Source organism: Gallus gallus, chromosome 2, assembly GCF_016699485.2.
Source record: "Gallus gallus isolate bGalGal1 chromosome 2, bGalGal1.mat.broiler.GRCg7b, whole genome shotgun sequence".
Taxonomy (NCBI): Eukaryota; Metazoa; Chordata; class Aves; order Galliformes; family Phasianidae; genus Gallus; species Gallus gallus.
In genome coordinates, this window is record NC_052533.1 from 78,832,279 (window position 1) to 78,857,096 (window position 24,818).

General features: G+C 37.0%; 1 protein-coding gene across 2 annotated transcripts in view; it reads right to left on the minus strand.

Moving 5' to 3' along the window:
* The window catches only part of MTRR (5-methyltetrahydrofolate-homocysteine methyltransferase reductase), a 27,057-nt gene continuing 2,239 nt past the window's right edge, over positions 1-24,818 (minus strand). For both annotated transcript variants that reach the window (XM_426057.8, XM_004935129.5), the window contains exons 3-16: positions 22,374-22,561; positions 19,608-19,761; positions 17,579-17,696; positions 16,238-16,589; positions 14,876-14,998; positions 13,582-13,735; positions 11,241-11,329; positions 9,403-9,583; positions 7,530-7,572; positions 6,003-6,189; positions 3,625-3,743; positions 2,236-2,328; positions 1,961-2,140; positions 1-1,005 (exon numbers count right to left, since the gene is read on the minus strand). In XM_426057.8, coding sequence (XP_426057.5) covers positions 861-1,005; positions 1,961-2,140; positions 2,236-2,328; positions 3,625-3,743; positions 6,003-6,189; positions 7,530-7,572; positions 9,403-9,583; positions 11,241-11,329; positions 13,582-13,735; positions 14,876-14,998; positions 16,238-16,589; positions 17,579-17,696; positions 19,608-19,761; positions 22,374-22,517 — 2,082 coding nt within the window. In that variant the 5' untranslated portion in view covers positions 22,518-22,561 and the 3' untranslated portion in view covers positions 1-860. The remainder of the gene's footprint in view (positions 1,006-1,960; positions 2,141-2,235; positions 2,329-3,624; positions 3,744-6,002; positions 6,190-7,529; positions 7,573-9,402; positions 9,584-11,240; positions 11,330-13,581; positions 13,736-14,875; positions 14,999-16,237; positions 16,590-17,578; positions 17,697-19,607; positions 19,762-22,373; positions 22,562-24,818) is intronic.

Here is a 24,818-nt window from a genome sequence, read left to right on the forward strand (position 1 = left end):
AATTGTGCACAGAATTTTAATAAGGATTAGCAGAGTGTAGCAAAACTTCAAGATATCTGAATGAGAAAATGAAAAATGGAGGTATTTAAAAAAAAATACTTCAGAGTTGATATTCTGCAGCAGGTTTTTGTGCAGTACTCTTGACCTTTATTCCATTTGGCAGTTATTGTTCGAGGAAAAAGAAAACATACATGTGCAGACTCATAGAATCACCAAGCTTGGAAAAGACCTACAAGACCATCCAGTCCAACTGTCCACTCACCACCAGTATTTCCTACTAAACCATGTCCTTTAGAACAACATCTAAACATTTCTTTAACATCTCCAGGGATGGCGACTCAACCACCTCCCTGTGCAGTCCATTCCAGTGTCTGACCACTCTTCTGGAGAATTAATTTATCCTACTATCCAACCTGAACCACCCCCAGTGCAACTTGAGGCCATTCCTTCTTGTCCGAACAGTGTGTATGTTTGGGGGGGGGGGGGGGGGGGGGGGGGGGGGGGGGGAGGGGGAAATGTAACTCCTTTATGTATAAATTATAGGAAAAAAATATGTGATGTAACAAACATACAATTATACTTGTACAGTTAAGTTCTCACTTTCTACATGAAAGCAATCTCAAAAGTCAGAAAATCAAGGTATTGACACAGTCCATTATGCAATGTTGCTAAAAACAATACATTTCAAAGACAGACTGGTTTGTCATCCTTGAGAAGGCTTCACATTCCTAAGTGAAAGATCAGCAGAGAAAGTTATAATGTGCGTGACAACGGCACTTTTGATGATTCTAGTTAAAAGCATAAATGTGAAAGCAAAGCAAAATCTTTTGTCTTACAACAACACAGAAAAAGCTAAATGGTTAGCTCCAAACATCCTGCAAATAACGTTTTGCTTCTCGAAGCATGGCCATGGTTTTCATTGCTTCCAATTTGTCAACTTCCATTTCCATACTTAAAACGTCCAATACAGCATCACTTACATCATCAGCCATGTGCTTCTTATCTCTGGGGGGAAAAAAAAAAAGAAGGAAAATGAGGAAAATGCAAAATACTGTGTTCTTCATTTTATCAACAGTTTAAGAAGCTGTAATACTGGAAAAGAACAGAAACAGACAAAAACAGCTTGTGTGTTGTATGGCAAGAGATCCACTCAGTTTTCATGCAGCCGAGCATTAACAAGAACACTGTGAACTAATATGACACGGTAATATACAGGGAAAAAAACCTTGGATCCATAGTTGAGCTGTCACAAAATAATTATTTTATTTTAGGGAGAACTGGACATGTTGAAGTATGTTATATAGTAACTACATGGTTCCAAAACCATACAGTGCACAAAAAAATCCTCACTTATTATCAATGTTATTTTTAATACAAACAGTAGACATCAATTTCTGCAGGAGAAAATACTGACATTGAGCCCCGTGTTCAAGCAACTCTCCATTTATCAGCACTCTCGCTAAGAATTTGCAACATCCAGGTAAGTTAGCATTAACAAATAAGACTCCACTGTAAAGTGGATTACTATTATGGAACTTTATGAATGCAACAGAACTTTGAAATCTAGGAAGAAAAACTTAGGTTCAGGTAGCATCCTGGCCCATCAAAGTGTGGAATGCAGCAGAAGTTTCTGCTGTCTCACCACTGTGTGCTTTATTACCACATGTATTCCAGTATCTAATTTTCTTAAGAGCAATCTATTAGTTTGAAACCTATTACAGCTCATTTGAGTACTAAAATATAAAATATAAAAATAAATAACAAGCAACTGAAGCAGCAGGGGAACTGCATGGTTACAAGCTATATGTTTACTGATGGACACAATAAATTCTGGTGCTCCAGAAAGGAAGTTTCAGTGTCATGCCGGTCCTTTTATTCACACATCTTTAAGTCTTTCTAAAGCTTCAAACTTTTGCTAACTCTGTTCTCTTTCTGAGACAGTCCGTTACACTTTACTCACCCACATACATAGAAGTAACCACTCTCTTTCAGCAGGACTCTGGCAACTTCTTTAGCATAAAGCCTAATGACATCTTGCACATACTTAGGCTGAGCTACTTCTGTTGTTGAAGAGTCTCTTGAGAAACAAACCTTCAGATGAGTTAACGTCCCATTTTCATGAAAACATCTGAGCTCATCTCTGAAAGGCAATATAAAGTGTTAGTAATGGCTCTGAGATAAACATTCTCTCATGAATACAAATGAGACACACAGAATGTTAAATAGTGAACTTGCTTGAATAAATAATCTCTATCCTGATGCCGACAACCAAAGAAGAGCCATGTCTCTCCAAATTCCCACTCTGTATGTTCTTCTCTCAGTTTTTGCCTGAAAAAAAAAAGAAAAAAAATAATATATTAACTTTATGTAAATGTATGTAAATCCAACCCTGTTTTATCAAGTGCAGAAACTAAAACTCATATAGCGTAATTCTCGTTTATGATAGTGCTTTTCTGCCTGCCCTGAGGCTTATTAATGTGAAATGACTTAAGGTAAATAACCTTCCTTTTCTGATTTTGTCGAGTTCTCACTTCTGGCCCAGCTCAAATTCAATCATCTTCAAAGGGTTTTCTGTTGTAGTTGTTGTTGTTGTTTGTTTTGTTTTGTCACAGCTTCACACTGGAATAGTCAGGTATGGCACTTCTGAACATCTCACAGAACAATTCTGATTGCTGAATAAGGAAATGGTTACCCCCTAACTTTCACTGGAAGCACTGTAAAAATACCTGGGGAAAACTCAGCACAAATCATTTTCAGCATGCATTTCAATTAGCTGCAGAAGACTGGAAGAGTTCAGGAATAACAATCTATTTACTACTACACCATCAGAAAAGTTATTTTATTTTCTTCAAATAATGCTAAAGAAATTACTTTACAGGGGTTTTAGCTGAAACTGCCTAGTTACATTTGAGAGATTTTATTTAACATTGATCAAATATGTATGGAATGTTACAAATCCTTGAAAGTAAAACACAAAATAAATCTGCGAGAAAGGAATGTTTAGGGGATAAAATTAAGTAAATAGTGAGGATTGTACACAATGTTTTGCTTACAGCAGATTCATGCAGTCAGAAGCATGTAAAAAATTCTACGTCTCAGTTGATTTTTTTTTTCTTTGTAAACATATCAGTTGTGGTGATCCCACTTTTTGAGCAAGTTTCTTTTTGCCTTACAAAATTAAGCTGCTGTAGGAGGGAAGAAAGGTATCTACTTTTGAAGCCATACAAATAACAGAACTAATAAAAAGAGTGCTGTCTGTAGATAAGCAAAATAGCAGTGTCCTTTGTCATAATATCCACTAAATGTTTACGTTTGTTGGCTATTGGTTGTTTTGTTTTGGTTTTGTTATATATATATTTTTTTGTTTCCACAGAGTTCCTTAAGTGTCATAAAGAGAAAACAGGATTAAAAATAAAGCAGTAAACAATAGCTCATACATACATTTGTGAAATTACCACTGCTGTTTTCAGTTTAACAGCAACAACAAATACAAAAACATACACACAAAAAAAAAAACCCACATTTTTTTCCCAAATTAAAAAATAAAAATAAAAATATCTGAGCCTGTATTTTTTTTTTCTTGGCATTAAAAAGCTGCTTTCCATGTAGGAGTTTGGTACATACCTATGTTGCAGGAAACCAATAAATGGTGCAATTCCTGTTCCTGGACCGACCATCACAAAAGGGATAGATGGGTCTGAAGGTAAGTGGAAAGTATTGTTTGGGCGAGCAAAAATAGATATCTAAAATGATAGAAGACAATCAAAGAATATTTGTAAGTCATAAAATAGCATAAAATTTTTTGAACCTTCAGTATGTTGATTTATTGTATGAGTGCAGATACCCTTCCAAATCCTGCATTTCAGAGTTTATTTGTAATGCTACACATTTGGAATAAAATTACAGGAGTTGCTGAACAACATGCCCTATTTACAGATCTACCAATCTGTCTATAGAGAAACCAGACAAAGCATCAAAACACGAGCTTCTGATTGTGAAAGCTGACTGCACCTTACATTTGCTGAATACAGTTGTAGAACTCACAGAAAGCTCGGTAGGCAAAAAGAAGTGAGAAACTAGCCATACTGTTTCAGGCAACTCAATGTTATCTTATTATCAATTTATTTATTACTAATATTGCAAAAATTCTGGCAGGGGTAAGGATTTGTTCACAGTAAACTGAAGTCTACTGATACTGAGCTTGCTTTCTAAATTTTCACACACAAAAAATTACATGATCTCCAAACAGATCATGTTTGAAACAACAAAGACTCAGCAGCTGACCTTCACCCATTAAAGTCATATGCAAGAATCTGATTTATTTTGCATGTTAATAAGGAAGTTATTTGAATTTCCTTTCAAGGTTAAGGAGTTAAATTCTAGGCCATGTTATTTAAAGTTTGTTCTGTAAACTTGAGTGGTTTATCTCTACTCCCCTCCTTATCATTAAATCACTACAGCCTTCAACAGGATTAATTTTCCTGCTGAATGATTGTTAAAAAAAGAATAGTATAATTCTTGGTGGAGGAGTGATATTCATATTTCTGTAATGCTATTTCAAGCTACTCTTGAGTTAGCAGGCTACCATTCCTATTAAGAATTCCAAACTTGCCCATCCTTCAAAAGAATAATTCAACTAGTATACACATTCGTTCTGTAAAGTTTTTGCGATCTAAGATATTTTTGCATAGGATCACGCACATCCACTTTGTATTGGTACTCTATATACCTTTCTAATAGATGTGCATTGCTGAACATCTATCTGTGCTGGATTCTAGCTTGCACAGCAGATGCAAATGGTTCTGAATTTTATTCTGACTCAACTTGTAACAATCCTTCTGTTTTGCTTTTCAACCCACCTCATTCTCAAGTTTGATCTTAAATGCATTGCAAGTCAACTGTATTTCAAATATATAGCTATGCAACAATTTGAATAAGGTTCATCATGCACGTATGAGTTTTTCCTTTGATTTAGGTTTTAAAGATAATTGTGTGGGTTTTCTTTCCATTTTGCCAAAGAACCTGTATTATCAGCACAGTTTTCTTGTAACCAATGTATAAGCTTGTTTCCATTTTTCTTGAACAAATATAGTGTCAGTTGCTCTTCTGCCATATTATATACAATACTACATATATTATATGCTGTTTTATATGCTAGTATATACACCATAAAATATGTTGAGTAGGAAGGGATCCACAAGGAATAAGTCCAACTTGTGACTCCACAAAGAAAAACTTAAAGAGTTAAACCACATCTAAGAACATTGTCCAAATGCTTCCTGAACACCAACAGGCTTGTAGTGGTGAGCACTTAGCTGGGGAAGTTTGTTCCAGTGCCTGACCACCCTCCCTATCAAGAACTTTCTCCTAACACCCGATATGAACTTCCCACATGAAGCTTTAAGCCACTCCCTCATGCCCTAACTTATACCTAATATATTTGTGAGATTGTGATGGATTACACAGATAAAAGAAGAGAGCTGAAAGAAGAGTATCATCTCCTAACAACAGCCATTATATCAGAACATCTTCGATGCACAGCAGAAATACCGCAGAAGACTGTTCTCTGTATCACATTCAGTAACAGCCTTTTCAAACTGTGAAGGATCTGCCCCCTTACAGTCTGCCAGCTTTTCCTGAAAGTGACCAGGTGCTTCTCAAACTGCTATAACCATTTAACCGGTATCTTAGTCCATGAAAGTATATTCCAAGACTCACTTAGGACTACAGTGGGGTGATGACTCCAGCCTTTCAGCAACTGGAAATTTCACTTCTCAAGTATCCATAACTAAATTAAAATGTAAGTTTTAGCAACTTAACAGTGCAGTTTTAAACATATTACAGAGTGAAGGGTAAACTTAAAAGAAGGGCAGAATCACAAAATGCAGATGCGTATAGCCCCTGACAAAACACCTGCTTTACATTAGAGAAGTAAACAATGAAAACTACTTCAAGCATGCACAAATTTAAAGGTTAATGGAATTTAAATGTAACACTCATACCTTTTCAGTTGAAGAACTTTCTCTTTTTATATCCAGCGTATCTTTATTGGTGTGCAGTAGAGGTGCAACTAACTCAGCAAGCCAGCCTGTACAAACTCCCTTCCGTAAGACAGGTCTTGTGGGACAGGCAGGAAACTCCACAATATTAAACACAAAACACAGTTTTCCTGGCTGATACAAGTTTGAACTGTAAAGGAACAAGTTTTATTATATATTTTTTTAAAGAATTATTAACTTGAGATAGCACTGCCATCCTTCCTGCGCTGCAGGTATACTTTCAACCCAAACAACCTAATTGAAATCAAGATTCAGTGTTCAGTTACCTTTGTGAGATCTATAAGCAATTATAAAGCTTCCTAGGGCTGGAATCAGAGGGCACTGCCTACAGGATGGAATTAGAATTCCTCTCTATCAGGTTTTCATGTGTGTGAATTTGCTCTTGAGAATTCTATCTAACTCTTATCAGACACACAAAACAACATTGTTTGATATAGTCAAATCCTGCGGTTTTTGTTTGATTGACTTTGTTTGTTTGTTAGTTTGATAACAGGGACTTCATTCATCACTTCTATCTCTCTGTTTTATTCTACTTCTTCTTTAGATATATTACTTTCATTGGATTGTCATGCTATTTTTTTTTTCCTTATGGTGGAATAAAGGCAATAATGTCATAGGCAAACTGGGAACAAAAAACACCGTGGGCAGGAACTGCCTCCTAGTGTGACTTCTTAGGAAGCCAGAGAAAAACCTGTCAGGAAGCGGGAGCTAGGCAAAGAAGCATCTGAGACCATAAACCTCAAAAAAAGTAAAATAAAATACAATAAAATAAAAATGCAGATACCCAAAGGCAAGGAAGGCCCTCTGGAAAGATGTAATGCTACACTCTTAAACACAAACAGCTGGATTCTGATCTTCCAAGTCAGACTACACTTCATACACTATCAAGAACGGCACAAGGTCCTGGCAATGAGGAAGGCTGCAGTCCCACTGAAGAACTAGAAAGCCACATGCTTCACAGGCCAAGACTCATCCAGCCCATCAACGACTATTCTGCTTTGCTCAAACGCTACGTAAAGTAAATTTCAGTAATGACTGGGAAAAATCAAAAGCAAATTCGATCTTGTAGGAAAAATTCACGGTGAAGACAACATTACAATTTCTTCAATTAGGGTCAGCCACACACTCTTTCCAGAAATAAAGGCATTCTTACTGCCCCACTCAGATGAACACAGACCTGCAGAATCACTTCTCACCAGAAGGAGTTTTATGTGCTTGCCCACTTGTGTCTTTGCAATGGGGGAAGAGGGGGTGAGAAAAGGGAGCAGCAGGGCCTAAGATTTCAAGTTGATAAAGACAAATTCAATAGTACATGAGAGATAAAAAAAAATTCTAACAAGAATAACTCTACAGAAATATTTTGGAGTTTGTTCTCTACAAAAACTGTAATGTGCACACACACATACACTCACACTTAAGAAAAAAAACACAGCTAAATTACAAAGAAGATATGACTGAATGTTTCATTACCTTGAAACTGAGTAGGATCTGGCCTGCAATTTAGGGAGATGTTCTGGAAAAAACAACAGCAACAAAAACACCATCATTTATAGTTTTATTCACCCCAATAAAAATCAAAATATCATTTAGCGAATGTTTACAGTACAACAGGTAACAAGCACAGTGTAACTGTACTCTACTAACATTGAGTGGTTTTGTCTCATAAATAAACCTTTAAGAGTGGAACTGTGATAGGAATTAATTTTTTTTTTTTTTTTTTTTTTTTTTTAGGTTTTGTGGAACATCTGTTAGAAACTTGATAAAATAAGGCCAGAACAGTTAATTTATGGGGTTCTTGATCAATTAAAAACAATTGTAAAGCACACAGGAGAGATGACAGTAGTTAGTGGAAAAAGTGCAGCTTCAAATTTCATTTCCTTCCCCTTTCAAGCAAGTGTGCTTTATGGAGTTGAAAAGTTCTGGAAATAGGAATCACATGTTTGAAGGTTTCCTATATATAATGTCCTCAAGGCACGTGTGCCATCTAATTTCAAACTCCTATGAATGCCAACATGTTTTTTTTTAGCGTTCATTTCAAAAAGAAGCCAAAAAAAAGCTCAACACCTGCAGCTTTTAACTGTATCCATTCAAAACTCAGACAGGAGTTTATTGGGCATTCTTGTAATTAAAGGTCCACTATATGCTACATCTATCTGCCCTCATACATACATATGTATGTACGTTCACATACACAAAAGGTCAAACTCACTGGTGTCTTCGCAGGAATGACCTAGCATTGCAGACTGCACGTTTTGGCTGAGGAGAAGAGTATATCAAAAGGAGATAGACATGTCACAAAATGACAGTGCTGTGCAGAACAGTGACAAGAAGCAAAAAATACCACAATACACACACTTAAATAACAAGGTAAAATACAGTGCACTTCAGCTGCTTTTTAGTTGTTTTCCACGCGTGCCCTCTTTTTGTGTATGTTCCCCTCAGCATATGGACTTAACCATGTCTTAAAGATGCTTCTCACACAGGTTGCAAGCCAGAGGTGAGACAAACTAGTTCACTGAAATCACTTAAAGAAGATACTAACCCATTCAGTACATTACTTCCCTGGGAAAAAAACATTTAAAACAACAACAACAACACTTTCAGAACTTCATTTTATTCAGTTCAGCTGTTATAGCACATTCCATGCCACCTTTGAGAAGTTAAGTCATTTTGCTGTCAGTGAGAAGACTCAAGTATTTGTATCAAGTGGAGCAGAGCTGCTATCTTTACATCCCTACAATACACTAAGAAGGAGTAATAGAGAACATGATCACAAGGCTGTAAAAAGCAATTGCTTTGCTTCATATAATGAAACACAACAGGAAATCCTGTTTTTTAATCTGGAAAGTAACTGTTATTATTTTAAGATGAGTTTGATATACCTATAGTTCTAGTCTCATTCCTTCAAAGTTTCACACAAAGAACTCAGCAAGTGTATTAGATGCAACTTAAACACCAATATACTGGGAAAAGCTTTTTGTTTCCACAGATAAAAACCCAAGAAAAGAACACAGGGGCAGAGGTACCAGGATATATACAAATATGTCTTTCTGAACTGTAACCAGCTGACAAACTGGTCTTAAAAACACTGATCTTACAAATACCTTATTTTTACGCACAGGAGCAATTCAGAGTCATTACAAGCACAGGTACACAACTAAGTGCAGAACAAAGGCCACAGACCACCACTGGTGAAGAGTCATGCCCCCTAGCATTTGAATTTGATGACTATGAATACTATAGCATTTCTAACTGAAGAGTTATCCACATCTTAAGAAACTGAATGCTTAGTCTCATGCATTTTTCAAAATGAACTAAAACCAGTTAAGTCTAACTCACTCACCAATTAACAGGTTAAGTGAAGGCTTGCAGCTTGGAAAAGCATGAAGTAAATCCAGCAAGCAAACATTAGACTCCCTAATAAAATGAGTGTAATCAGAGGCTCCTTGTTTGCTGCAAAGCTCCTGAAGCCTCCGTTTTTCTCCTGCATCACTGGTGCATTCTACAAGGGCTCGCAAAAATGCCTGAAGGAAAGAAAGTCAGAGTAGAAGGTAAATAATTTGTCCAGTTGGGGAAATGTTGACAAACCTGTGAAAAGCTTGAATTGCTTGGGGAAAGGAAGTGGTCAGCTTGCAGGTTAACGGTTAATACAAAATGCCATTTATTTTCCAACACTCACTTTCATCTACCATGAATGATTTAAATTCCTCCCACCACCCCTCACCCCCGATGTCTGAGAAAAGCTAGCAGGTCAGAACATCCTGCTTTGCCTGAACAGGAGAAGAGATAGATAAACAGAAATAACCAATTTCCAGATAAATACTAAATTTATGAGATACTTGATTCATGTATTGGCACTTTAGTAAGCAGCCCCATAACGCAAATTAATTCAAGACAAAACACCATTTGCTAAATTACAGAAGCTGGGAAAGGAATAATACAAAGTCTAAGAAGCAATATTACTGTAAATAAAGTATGGAATTTATGAGTCATATAAATGTTGCTGCAGTGTTTTATTCTATACTGCACGAATACATAACATTAGCACAAGCTTTTCTTAATAAAATTAAATAGAGCACTGAAAGAGAAAGTAAAAATTAGATGTAAATAGTTCCAGGGTTGCGTACGTGTGTGTTTGCTTTCCAAAAGGTAAAAATAAACACAGTGTTTAGAAAGAAGAGTGATCCAAAATACCGAATGCAATCAGAGCACATACTTTATACAAAAGAATACTGCAAAAATTACCTACTGCTTGGGCAAACTCAAAATCCAAAAAATCATTTTGATTATGGACTTACAGCCCACTGTACACTGAACATGAAATAAAACAGGTTATAAAAACTGGCTTGGTTGATATTCCCTCGCCAGCACTCTCTGTGTACTCCTACCGTTGAGAAGAAATTTCAAAAACAGTCAAATTAAATGAAGTACTCAACAGGCTGTACAAGTCGAGAGATTCTGTTCTACAGCACCCTGTCTAATAATGACATATACTGCATCTTGCCTGTGAAATTCACTTTCGTGAGAAGTCCTTCCAAAAACTGATTTCCTTCATAGACCCTACCAACAGAGCTGCTTAGCGTCATGCTTTATCTTTAAAATGTGCTCTGACAAAACCAGAAATACCCATGCATTTTCAGTTGCAAGCTTCCAATTTTTTGCAAGTGCAAAATACATGGGAAATAATATCTGTGTGAACAAACATACAAGCAAAAATTTTTCTTTGAATTCTGCTAGTTAGTAAGATGCTCAAGAAAAACTTCAAAATATTTAAAAGAATCTGTGATGCCTGTATAGAGCAATATGCATTTTTACAGGGACAAAACAGTACCAACATGATCAGACTATCTTTAGTGAGAAGAATGATTTCTCATTAATGCCTACAGCTGGGTTCTGTCAGCCTTCCAGTTAGCTTGCACCAAATATCTAGCACTTTTATGTCCAGTTCCTTTATGAATCAAAGTACTAAAGAATGAGAATACAGGTTTCAGTATCTTACAATCTGCCCAATAAAGCACCAAAAGCAAAATTACTTAGGAAAAAGGATGGGCAGCATGCAAACTGACATTCCCTATTCACCAAGGAACATGGTAACTACACGTGAAGCAAGGACAGAACTCATAGAAACCACACAGCATAAAATTACTATGGATTCCACTTCAAAAAAAGAAGTACAAACACCTTTTTGGGAATTGCTCTTAGTTCCAGACACCAGGTTAGAATGAACTTCAGAGTACTTCTCTCAGGGATGTGTTGTGGGCGAGTTGCTCCTATTTAGGAGAAGAATACATTCAGTTCTGTAGGATGAACTCAAGTGATTAGCGAAAATTACAAACTAAACAGCAAGACGGTTTTCCAATGAAAAGGCAAAAAAAGTTAACAGGAAAGAAGGAATACAATAGAGAAGTATATATATGTAAATACATTTTGCCAGATGACTGAACACCTTTTTGCCACTTACAGTCTTGGGGGAATGTAGAGGAACGCTAGCACGCAAATGGACCATCCACATTTTTTTCCACCTCCATTAATAAACACTCCTTAAAAAACAGAAGATGCTGAAGTTTTCTAATGATCTAACCGAAGTTGTACACAGCCATTGCTAAGGTGGAGCTTCTGAGGCTCAGCAAATCACAGGCATTTCTCTACAAGCCAAAAAACCTGTCCTGTACTGCCATCTCATGAAGGAGGAAAACTTACATACAGTGAGTCTTTCTTTATGGAGTCAGCCAGAGTGCAGTCAGGCTCATCATCCTTGTGTTATGTCACACTATAAAACAGATATTCCCCATTCTAAGATAACCCTAAAAGGAATATGGGATCACTTATGGGACAAAACACGTATTAATTAATAAGCTCTGCATGTCTGAAATTGTTTCATTACAGACTGAACTTGCACGTTGGGATTTATCTTGATGTTTCTTGGCTTCCATATCTAGCTACTCATTCTTACTGTCCTTTTCTCCATTTTCAAGAGTCCTTTACTGAAACAGAAATTTCAGTCTAAGAATATAACTTGCTAAATTATAATTATCTCTTTGTATCAGCATTACTTGACTCAACTATTGCTATAAAAAGCAAAACTATTTTTTAGACAGAAAGTGGAATCCATAAATGTAAAGCAGAAAAGAACATTCTTTTTTTCCTCCAACATGCAGACAGCTTTTCAAAATAAGTACTTAATCTTCCTTTAAGGATGCTCATACAATAAAAAACAACTTTTTTATTAACTTAACTTCTAGCAAAACTGGAATTTGAACAATAGACTGCTAAATAATTTCTGTTTTGTCCCTTCACTTGATCCCATGTACTTCATCAAAGAATCACATGCTGAGCAAAGAAGGGTTGTAAGAAGAATTCATTGGAGTTCCTGGTAAATCTTGCAGATATGCATCAGATGCACATCATTCCCAAGTAGCCCCTGTACTCATCAGGAAAGGACTGGCTCCTAATTACATCCTAAGTCTGCTTGTGTGCTTGTAGCTACCTTGGGGATGGAAATACTTAAATGGCAGTTAGATTTGTGCATTCTATCTGTACTGTTTTGACTACTTTCTCCTGCCAAATCTATATATTATGGGTCAAGGGCTGAGGGAAAGGTATGAATGAGACTGTACAGTACATTAGAAGGCACAGGATCCCAATCTGAAGTGCAAATTCCCATCTTGCAGATCAAGTAAGGTACATCAGAGCAAGAAACCTAAGGGAATAGCAACCTTTGCAATCACCAGAGCTCTCAAGCACCACTGTAGCACGGCATACACTGGGAGAGTGAATGGAAATGTTATGTTACTGCTTATCATATAAACCCACCTTATCAACAAACGTGTTACTCATCAAGGCCAGCAACAAAGGTCCATTAAAATTTCATACTTAAGAGATAATTTGTGCAGCCCTCAATGATCCAGGGAATCTTGTAGTGGGAACTGATTTACCAGCAGACTGGAGCAACACAGAGCCCTACCCCATCTTACTGAAATGGAAGCATGATTCAGCACCGCCATTATGACACCAATTGCATGGCAAGACAGAGTAATTCTCGTAAGTCCCGTTAGTAGTATGTGGACATACCTTGAACCTTTCGCATCCCTTTATGAGGAATGGGACCATAAAACTCAGCAAAACTGATACACAAAGACCAACAAGCCCCTTAAAAAGCACCACGCAGCAGCAGTAAGTCTTATGCTCCAGGATTGCAGCCCTCCAAGGATATAGGGCAGATGAACATGAAAGGGAGATTATACTTTCAGCTGGAGAAATGTTAGGTTATGTGCGCAGAAGTATAGAATATGAGGGACAGAAGAATCTCAATGACGGGATCAGGTTCCCATTCCTAAGCTAAGTTATCAAGAGTATAAACAGAAGCAGATTTTATGCGCCCACTCTTTCTGATTTCTAGCATGCCTCTACAAAACAACAGTTGTCTTGCAATACCCAAGTTTAAAATGTTCAAAACTATGCATACCATCTACTACTATCACAGAGAGGAATATCCTTTCATAGCCAATTCATCACACCTTACCTTTCTTTTTAGTGTTCTGCTTAACCTTTATACAAACAAAGTTCTCTCCTTTTTCAGAAAGTCCCAAGATATGAAGTAGTTCCTCCACTTCATTGACGTTATTGGGACATATTACACAGAAGGCATCTCCAGGTTGGTAGTCGAAGGCTGTATCCTGTTTGAAAATATGAAATCATTTCAATAAAACTGAAAAGTAAACCAAGGCCAACAACATACTCATTCCTAAAAACAGTCTTCATTCATTAAAAAGAACATGGGCAGCAGGTCAAACGAGGTGATCCAACCTCTCTACTCTGCCCTGGTGAAGCCACATCTGGAATGCTGAGTCCAGTTTTGGGCTCTCCAGGTAAAAAAACACAAGGGTCTCCTTCCAGCAGGTGGCAACAAAGCTGATTAAAAGCCTGGAGCATGTCCTGTCCCAAGAAAGGCTGAGAGACTTAGGACTGCCTAGGACAGCCTGGAGAAGGCTGAGAGGGGATCGCATCACTGTTTATAAATATCTAAACACAGCAGTCAAGTAGATGGAACCAGGCTCTTTTTCGTGGCAAGCAACAACACAAAAGACAGTGGGCAGAAACTGGAACACAGGAAGTTCCAGGAAGAAATTCTTTACTGTGAGAGTGACAGAGCACTGGAAGAGCTTGCCCAGAGAGGCTATGGAGTCTCCTTCTCTGGAGATATTCAGGACTCATCTGGGAAGAAAAGCTCAAAAGCAGAATATTTTCCTGTTAAAAGATTTCTTCTAAACTAATAAACACTTTGCGCTTAATGTTCACATCAGTATTTTATAATACAACCTTTCCTGAATAAACTAAAGCAGTTCTTACATCTAGAGTAACAGAGGCTAGCAGTTTGAGTTAAGCAAATGAATGCCAGAAGATGAAATAGATCTTAATAGCTCCAACATAAAGAACTAAAGATTCTTACAACTTGCATGTAGTAATGAAATTACTACATGTGTAGATTACCTATCAGAAGGGTCACAATTTCCTACACAGTTTGAGTATTTCCTAAAACCTATATTTAAGTCAACAGCATATCCATGGAACAACAAAGAAATGAATTTGACAGTTTTCGTTGGTTTCTGTGGAGCCATAACATTCAGTAAACAAATCAGGCTTTGGACATACAAAATGAATCGGCCTACATTGACATCATGCTGTTGTACAGGAATTCTTTCTTCTTTTTAAACCATCAAATCTTTCTCTGATAGTTACTATGCATAATACACATGCTTTTTACCCTTCATTTTACCCACTCATTAAAAAAAAAAAATTACAAAGCTATCACTTACTGCAATATCAAGTTCTAAAAGCAATGCAGTTTTTACTGCATCTTCTCTAGTGAGCTGAGATGCTTTCGTAACTGGCACTTCAAAGGTTGTTCCCTCTTTAATCAGTGAGGACAGGTGAGGATTCTGAAAAAGAAGACATGAAAACTTACACCAAAAAATGCAAATCAGCTAAATAACAGCTTACTAAAACTTGAAGAGGGAAAACATGCATCTTTACAAACATAAATGTTTTGCTTTGCATTTTTAAAAATCACATCTAAGTAGTAACAGGAATATTTTCAACTATAAAAAGTCCATATGTCTGAATAGTCCAATGGGCCAAAAATGTTATCAAATACAGCTAATTGTTTCCTTTCTCAAAAGCTCTTAAAAACAGCCAATTTGATTTTATGGGTTAGTCTCTCAGGAGTATATGATCACGAGTGCCCAATCTCTCTTTTTAAGCTCTACAGCACCTCTTTCAGCCTGAGTGTTGTAATAGTGGAGTACCTCTAAATCTCCTTTCAGTAATTTGGACAGTTGAACTCAACAACTTCGCCTCAAACCTGCTTCATTCACAATGACTTGCCTAATAACCAGCACTTTTGACTGATCCCAGCTGCCACCTTTCTCGTTTTGCATTGTTTGAGTACTGGGGAACAGGGCCTTTGCCCTTTCAGCTGTGTTATCACATCCAGCTCCTTCACTGCTTCCTCACAGAATGACCAAAACATCTGTCCTTTGGCAAGCAATCAGAAAAATTTGAATCACACTCTCCATTTCACTAAATTCACCCACTTGAGATTATCACTAGTTTATGCTAATTCTTCTCCTTGTATAGCAGCATTTAGTTCTACACAGCTTCATAATACAAGCACACAGGTTTTTGATCTGCAGTTCATCTTCCGTCTGCAATAGCACAGTGATGACCACACTTTTACAATTACTAGTTTCTAAGTTATTAAATATGTAGCAATATTTTGAGTAATTTCACATCTCCTTCAGTCATTCCACAAGTACTAAAAATTTGAACTGAAATTGTACCATTCATCCTTTCCATACGAAGATGTTTTCACTGGCTGAACAGAATGGATTATTTATTTATAGTAAATAAATCGAACACTGATGATTTTAATTTTTCTGTTCCTGGCAGTGTTGTTCTTCCATCAAATTATAATTTAGTTAAAATATATTTTTACATCTGTGTCCTTAATTCATACAGTGAAAATTACTTTCTAAACATATAAATGGACTTTTCACTGAGAATTAAAAAACTCCCATGGTCAGGGATGTATTTCCTTCAGACGTGTATCCATTCATTCTTTTTAGTGGCATGCTCTTACCAGAAATGGAGGCCTTCATCATTCAAAGTGAAGTTCTTACCTCCCCATGGGTGTCCTGAAACTGCACCTCTATATACTCTGGTGGCAGGGCAGGAATATTAAGAGCAGACTGAGAGATGGGAGGGACTGAATGAACAAGAGAAGGTTCAGTGTCTGTAGCTGAAGCCACAACATTGATGTCAATCAGTTTATGCGATGGACCATCAGAACTCCTCACTCCTTCATCTTCTAAATTCAAAATCTGTATTTTTGAGCTCAAGTTCATTTCATGCCCAACATGTGGGTCTGCACTGACATTGTTGCTCATGTCTTCTTTTTCTTTCCGCAACAGAAATACTTCCTTGAGGGCAAGCCAAAGACCATCAATCCAAGGATCAACCACTAGTTCCAATCTAGGGAGGGAGAAAGAAAAGAGAAGAAAAAATAAATTTAAGAAGACAAAAAAAGAATGGACTCATTGTGAACTTATTGCACTGTTAATTTAGAAATGACCAAAAAAAAAAAGTTAAAAAAGCTATTATAACAAAAAAGTAAGCCTGGTAACAAGTATTTTCATTTAGTTATTAATGCTATGCAAAGGTCTATAGTCCACAGTATACAGAAGCCTCACTCTTTTTCCAGTTTCACATTTTCTTAGGCTGATCTTCATGACAGCAAGGTGAAGGGTTAGTAGCAAAACCTGCAGCTTTTCACAAGCAACAGGAACATCAGTGCCTTAAAACAACGCTGCACTTTTACCATTCTAGAATGCAAGATATAATTTTTATGATTATAGCAATGTTTGTGTTCAATTGCTTGTGTCATCATGCACAGAACCAGTAAAATCTGCACTTGAAAATAAATAAATCAAGACTGCAGCCTACTGGTCAGAGAGAGCAACATAACAGGTAGGGAGCTGTTTTCTTACATACCTCCTCTACAGCAATAAAATAAAATAACTTGTACATAATTTCTCTACCAAAAAAAAAAAAAAAAAAAAGAAAGAAAAAAGTGCTTTACAGACCGTGGAGAAAAAAAATCAAAACATATCTTAGGGCATGCCTAAAGCAACTCAACCGCACACATGCTGTGGAACTGGTTTTATTTGTTTCAGTAAACTTGGATTAGATTTTAAAAAGCTTCTCTTTATTCAGAATGACTTAGTTTATAAAAACTGCTGTATGCCCTGCATTTTTACAGGTATTACAGATGTTTGCTCAGACTTTAAAAATGCAGTTGCACTGAATGGCAATTAAGACTGAAAATGACATACTATGTTCAGACAGGATTCATTCCTGGGAGGTGTCGGGTAATTGGGTTCAGCTGATTTTAGAGTTTAGTCAAAATAATATCTAAATATTACATATCAAAGAAACAAAATTCAAACTCATTTGGTTCTTACCCTACACAATCATCTGCTAATCCTGTATCATAGAAATGCTGGGCACCGAGTTCTTGAAGTAGTCGGTCTACTGTCTTTCCACCGTTACAAAAGAATGTGTACTCTGAGTCTCCCAGCCCTAAGATGTACAAAGAAAGAAAGATTATGTCAGTCAGCCAGCCAGCCACACAGGCTACACAAAGATATGCAAATAAAACACAACTTTCTTGCAGGCAAGCAAGATAACCCGATACATCAAAGCATTTTGTATTTTGAGGACACTTCTATGGATTAAAAATAAATAAATCTATCTGTATTAGTCCCAAAGGATTGCTGAGAAAGTCATTCCTCCTACATAAATATCAGACATAATTTATCTGAAAAATACTTTTCTTAGAAAACATTTCTGAGGAATATTGTTTTAGATAGGGACTTTAAAAAATAATAATAATAAAAAAAACCCTAATCCCTCTAAGAGGAAGATGGAGAGAGCTGAAATAATTAGAAACAGAGTGAAGCTGATACTCTCTTCTGATAAATCACACGGTATCTCCCCTTTAGATTAGAAGTGTTATTACAACTATACCTTGTTTAGTAGTAATACATTCTATTACTAACAAAGCGACAGCATTTTAAGTGATTTAAAAATATCAAAACTTTTAACAGTCATGAAGATGTTCCATTAGATGATACACTGCTATCACTTAGAAAGACAGTGGACTTCGAGAGGTACAGTCAGTGTATCTTCTACATGAAAGACCTGACTTAGACAGGGTTATCTGACACAGCTTCAGAGAGATTAACTACACATAGCTCATCTTAACAGACACTTATTTAGCTGTCCTGAAGACCTCTGGTTATGCAGTCTCCACAGATTCTCTAATTTGCCCCAGTGTTTCACTATCCTCACTAGCACAGGTTTTTCACAGCCTGACTCTTTCTGGCATACAACTCTTATCATGCTCACCTGCAATGGACTATTTCTTTCTTCTTTAAAACAGCTTTTACATCAGAAGTAAATATTAGGGGGCATCCACAACCTCACTGGGAAACCTGTTCCAGGGTCTCATCACCCTCACAGCAAAGAATTTCTTCCTAATATCTAGTCTAAATCTACACTCTTCCATTTTAAAACTGTTTCCCCCCGTCCTGTCACTACATGCCTTTTTAGAAAATCTCTCCCCAGCTTTCCTGTAGACCCCCTTCAAGTACTGGAAGGCCACTACAAGGTCTCCCCAGAGTTTTCTCCAGGCTAAAAAGCCCCATCTCTCTCAGCCTGTCAGCTATGAGAAACTTAATCATTGCACAGAACGTAATGCATAAGTAGGCAGCAGCATAACATCTTCTCAAAACGTTTCATGATTAAGATGCGTGTATTTTATACTGCCATGTTACAGGCTCACAAGAGATTTCCTTCAAGTGTGGAATTTCCTCAAGAGAAATCTAGAATTTTTCTGACTCTTCTCCAGCAATTTAAATTTGTCAGGTTAACAAATGTTTCTGGAGTTTGTTCAAATAGCCTGAAAACTCAGCAAAATGACCTGCTGAAGATCCATCATATACCCGGTGCATTTTGCCTATTCAACATGTAACACAAGGTTACGTTCCTTCTACCCACCAGGAAGTGTGACATACAAAATGGAAAGACCTATAGCAAATGTAAAGGGATGAGGTGATGCTAAAAGCTTATTTATCATGAATGTTTTACATTGCTGCACAGAAAAAAAAAACCCAATCACTCACAAAGCCAAGTAAACTCAGCTAGTAGTCCATAGGGATTTCACACGAAATTAAAACTTCAGCAACTATAGACAGTTGATATAACGTTTTCTTTATGTAAAGAAAATTAAGCTATAAAAAGTTAATTGGTAGCTTGCATACAGATCACTTCTGTGATAATATTCCTTTATTGCACCAGAGATCATGAAAAAACCCCATAAAACTGTTGATACCGCAGAAATAAATAAAACAAACCTTATTTAGAAGTACAACATATAACATTACTCACTGACAGGCAAGCGCTGCATTAACATACAAAACACTACATCACCTAACAATCCATACTGAAGATGGGCAAAATGATCAGGTGGCAAGGTCTTATCCCGGATTTTCTTAACAAACTTGCGGGCAGTGTCTGGTGGGTCGCCGGTACCAGTCGTGGAAATGACAATAACTACAGGATCCTTTTCTGTTTCCAAGTTGTACTACAAGTAATAGAACAAGTAATTACAAGGTGCCATTTCGTAACTATCTGAGGCCTTACGCATTATTTTCCTTTCCCCAAAGGCACACAGAAAAATTGTTTAATCACATCTTGTTTGTATTGAACTACAGAAAGCCTTTCAAATAATTGGAAATTATTTTGGGTGCGCAATCTATAATCTTGCTTGTGGCTTAAATCTAATGTACAGAACCAACTGAACAGAAAAATTGTAATGTGATTACCAGAAAGCATGTGAACTGCTGGGTTGTTCCTTAGCCTCCTCTTTGCCATGATAAGCAACCCCATCTCCCTCAACTGCTTTGTAAAGGTTTCCGTTTAAATTCATTCCCAGCATTCCAAGTTCAATGAGACAGTACGGTCATCAGAAAATATAAATAAAGACTTCAAGAAATACTGTGTAATCATTTCAAGCAGTTTCAGGACTGCAATTCAAAACATCAGAGTACAAGTCCTCTTCTAAACACTTTACTTAAGTCATTCAAACCTCCCCTCCTTCTTAAGGGTTGTGGAGCTTACCCCTTGCAATGCAAAAAAAGATGAGAAACACAAAGAGACAGATTATGAAGCACCTTTGCCATTGTCAGTTTTCTCCTCACAACTTTCTTGAAGAGCCCAAGAACAGTTGCATGGAACTACTTAAATTATCATCTGCCCCTGGCAGCAGCTAACATCCAGGGTCTGGAGAAGAGGATAACGGAGTAAGCATGCAAGGACATTCCCCAAGTACTTTTTCAGGTAGCTGTGGGTCCAGGAACATTCCAAAACAGTTTTGTCTTCTACAAGTTAGGCAAACTTCAAAATACCCACTAATTTTTCAGCTTCCAAAACCGAACTGTAAGTTGTGCAAAAAACGGCCTTTGCTGTTACTGGAATTTCCAAAGCTTCCACAGCTGATTTTGTAAGTAATAGAACTTCAGTGCACTGTCAGTGGTGGCTACTGGGTTAACAAGCAAATTCTTCAAGCACCAACTGACAAAATGCAAGGGTCTACTGGTGTCACATGAAATATTAAACTAAATTGTGTTCCAAACAAAAAATAAGAGATGCAAGCTTAAGAAGTAGAAGCTGGTGTATTAGAAAAGAGCTGCAATTAGTTCATTAAATTCTTGCTTGCTCTACTACACATTCTCTTCTGCACATATGAAGAGTTTAAGAGAAATACTGAACAACTGCATAAAGAAGGGCCTTCTCCTAACTGACGAGTACAGACAAAACAGAAACAACTTGCTTTGTCACCTAAGGCACACACACAACTCTTTGAACCGTAGGTCGTGGAACAACCTGTCAGATCTAACTTACCCAGAGGAATTCATCAGCGGCCACACACAACTCAAGCAAGCTCTTGCTCCTGTTAGCTGTCATCCTGCCCTCCCTTCTCCAATTACACCTCATTTCTAGAAGTTCCCTTTATTTATTGCAAAAAAGTAAGGAAAAGGAAAAGCTTAAATGATGAAATCTACAAAGGTGTAGAAATTATTTTTTCCCTCAGTACTTAATTCTCACATTCTCAACTCAGTGCACCTTTCCAACTCACCGCTCTGAGTTGTCTTGCCAAATGTGACAAAAGAGTTGAGTGGCAGGCCAATAACAGGGCTAGAAATATCCTGTCTGCTGCCTTCCTGAAACTAATCTCCAAAGCTGTCAAGTGCAGAAGAAATAAAAGGAAGAATATAAGGATAATCTTCATGTTCCCTGCTCGCTGCACGAGCTTCCTTGTAAGACTCTTTAACATGCTCACACTACATCATACTTACACCGAGTACTACATACTCAGTAAACATTCATTCCGAAAGCAGATGTCCAGCTACAAAATGAACTGTATATCCAAGAAAGCAACTTGCTAAAAGGAAACTAAGTTACTTTTATAAACTGCTCACATTTTCAAGCCCATGGAGTGATAGTTTGTGCTCATCTCAGTTGAAATACAGCCACGTTTCGTTTGTTTGCTTTTTTAGAGGACCTACTTTATGAAGGGAATTACAGTCCACTGCGCTTTTAGTTACACGACATGACAGACACTAAGTTTTCAGACCTTTACCCATGGATAGATGGATAGCAGCAAATACTAAAAAGCCACTCCAGCCAAGCTTTTTTTTTTTTTCCCCTCCTAGGATGCATCTGAAGTATGAACTGGAACAGAACCTTATGTTAAATAACAAGACACCACAAAAGGCCAAGATCATACTGGAACCCAGACCTAAGAGAACGCAGGATCTCAACGTAACAAAAACAGTGGAAAAACTGAGTAATCATTTCTACTAACTGGAGAGTTGACCGGTAAATACCAAATTCATCCCATACTGTGTACATAATTAGCTTTCAAAAAGTCACCAACCTGTTGTTAGAAACAAAGAGTTACTCTGGCATTTACTGTTCTACTATGAAAAATCATCAGGAAGATTAGGCAGAAGGCTATCACAGGTCTGTGAGTGTCATCCCAGTTACTGGCTCTTAAAGACCTGAACATTTGAAACCATTTTAGGGAGACAAATGTGCTCAGACTTTGCTGTTATCAACAGCCACTACTCAAGCAAATGAAGAAAAATGCAGCTATTAAATACCTATTTTTCAAAGCAGCACAGAGTATCTCACCTTGTCCATCTCACTTATACAGTGCATGTCAGCTTCAAGTCCATGGGCACCTGCTTGCAGACATATTTCCTCAGCTATGGCTTTTGCCTGCCCCTTTTGTGTTGCATAGAGGAGCAAAAATCTCCTTTTTAAATCACAGCACATTTTCCAAAACAGGGAATGCTTTACTTACTTATTTTTTAAAAACACTGCAGAGAAAAAAGAGAAAGAAAATGTGAATTTACTGCATGCAGAACAGCAAGATTTTGCTCGCTTTGTCAGATCAGAGATACCTTAAACGTATATCAGTATTGCTGTTTAACTAGGAAATGAGGTATCTGCTATGAAAAGAAGCCATTTCTCACAAGCAAGCTTTGCAGGCCATGGCGTTAAGGACTCGTAGTACTGACCATATGTGCTGTACTGCCTTGATATTGCAGTTACACTGAGATATGCAAAGTCAAGAATCTAGCACATAAACACTGCAAATAGAGAAAACCGGCTCGAAATCAAATAGTATTTTTATGATCTAAGCTTTATTTTTCACTTTAAGTTGGTGACTGCTTTAATCTCCTTTCTGAGATGCATTTCAAAATAAAAGAATACACAGATTTGGTGACATCCAAATACAACTACGACCACTGATAAATATCTTTTAAATTCTCAATTTCACCTTCTCTGAAATCACTAATTTTTACACAAATGCCCTTATGCTTCATCCTCTATGATTTTATTTGAGAACACAAACACTGTTTTTCATTCCCTGATTCAAGAAGGTGCTTGTTATAGAAATGCAACTACAGAATCTATTTGTTTCGGATGCTGTTTCTTTTTTGTTGAAATAAGAAAAAATCTTAGAGAAATCTTCTGCAGGGTAAAACGCCACTCCTTCACAAAGTCTTGCAAGAAGTAGGATGGGTGAGATGTGTATCTTCATCTATAAAACTTCTCTCATTCAAACTTTTATGATTTTGACACAGAATACAAAAGGTACAAGGACAACATCAAGGACTACTGAATGAGACAAGTAGAACACTTCTCATGCATATATTACAAATTAATCCTCTGCCAATGTTTTGCTACAACTAGGGAGATGCAACAGAACCGAAACACCCAGAATTAAAACTCAGTAATTTCAGTTTCAAAACTGAGATCTTTTCCACATCCTTGCATACAGCTTGTTGTATTTCACCTATTGCCCACCCAGATTCAACTACATAACACATTCAGCCTACTAACCACACCACACATCAATTTGTGCAAACCCATAGCAAGACAATCTGAGGCTTTTTTTTTTTTTTTTTTTTGCTGTTTCTACCAGAGAAAATAAAAGTACTCTATGCACATGGCAAGATATTTCTCCCAGCAGTACAGTGGAAGGTATCTCTTATTAGAATGTGTATTATATTCAAAAGCACACTTGTAAATGAAAAGTGATAAAACTAAACAATAGTTTCTTAGGAGCACACTGGCTGTGCCATACCTGAACTCCATGAAAAATGCAATTACTGGAAAAATCTAAGGCTTTCATTGTATTTTGTACCTCTACATTTCCCAGCATTATTTTTTACCTTAAATTGATTATATTCCCTACAGATATTTAAACAAATTCATTCAAATAACTGACTTCATACAAGCAAAGTAACCCACAGAATGACTTTTTGCTCTTCTTTTTCAGAAGAAATACTACAGTTTGACCATACAGAAATAATGAAGATTCATATGAAATACATTTTTAATACCCTCAGATCTATCTAGAAATACAGACTAATCCTACTTATATGCTATGTTTTCACGCTAATTGTTCTCCCGTCAGCAGGTGGAAATGCCTGGCTAAATAAATGGATTAAAAAAACAGTAAAGATGGAATGGTGTTTCATTACTACATTCTTTCTCATACCTAAGAAAGGAAAAAAGATCATCAGGTTTCCACTTGGGATGCACAATATCACAGAAGCCTTAAGTCTGGAAGCTAAGCAACCAACATGCCTCTTTTCAATTGGAAAACTTGTACACTGGATTTGGAGAGATGGATTGGTGTGTAGATGTGAATCCGTAGGGACCTTTCTAACTGGTGTTGGGGGCTAGTAGGTTGTGTAGAGACACAGAAATCAGAACAACATCTCCCACAGAAGATGTGCAAACAAGAAAACTCACAGGGCCCAATGAAGGAATTGTACTAGAAATGCAATCCTTCTGAGAGAGGGAACTGTGTGCATATTTAACGGCATGTACGTGTAATTGCGGAAGGGACAAGGCCACAGTGACATGATTCCTTGTAATTAGACATAGATGGCTGTTTTGTAGGAATTTATCAATATTTCACAAGTCCATGATATTATCTGTTTCATTGCTGCTATTGATCCTGAAAATACAGCTTAATTAACTGATTAAACAGTTCAACTAACTGCTTGACAGTTAATTATGTCATTAATAGATTGAGAAATTGCTTTGATCTTGATTCAT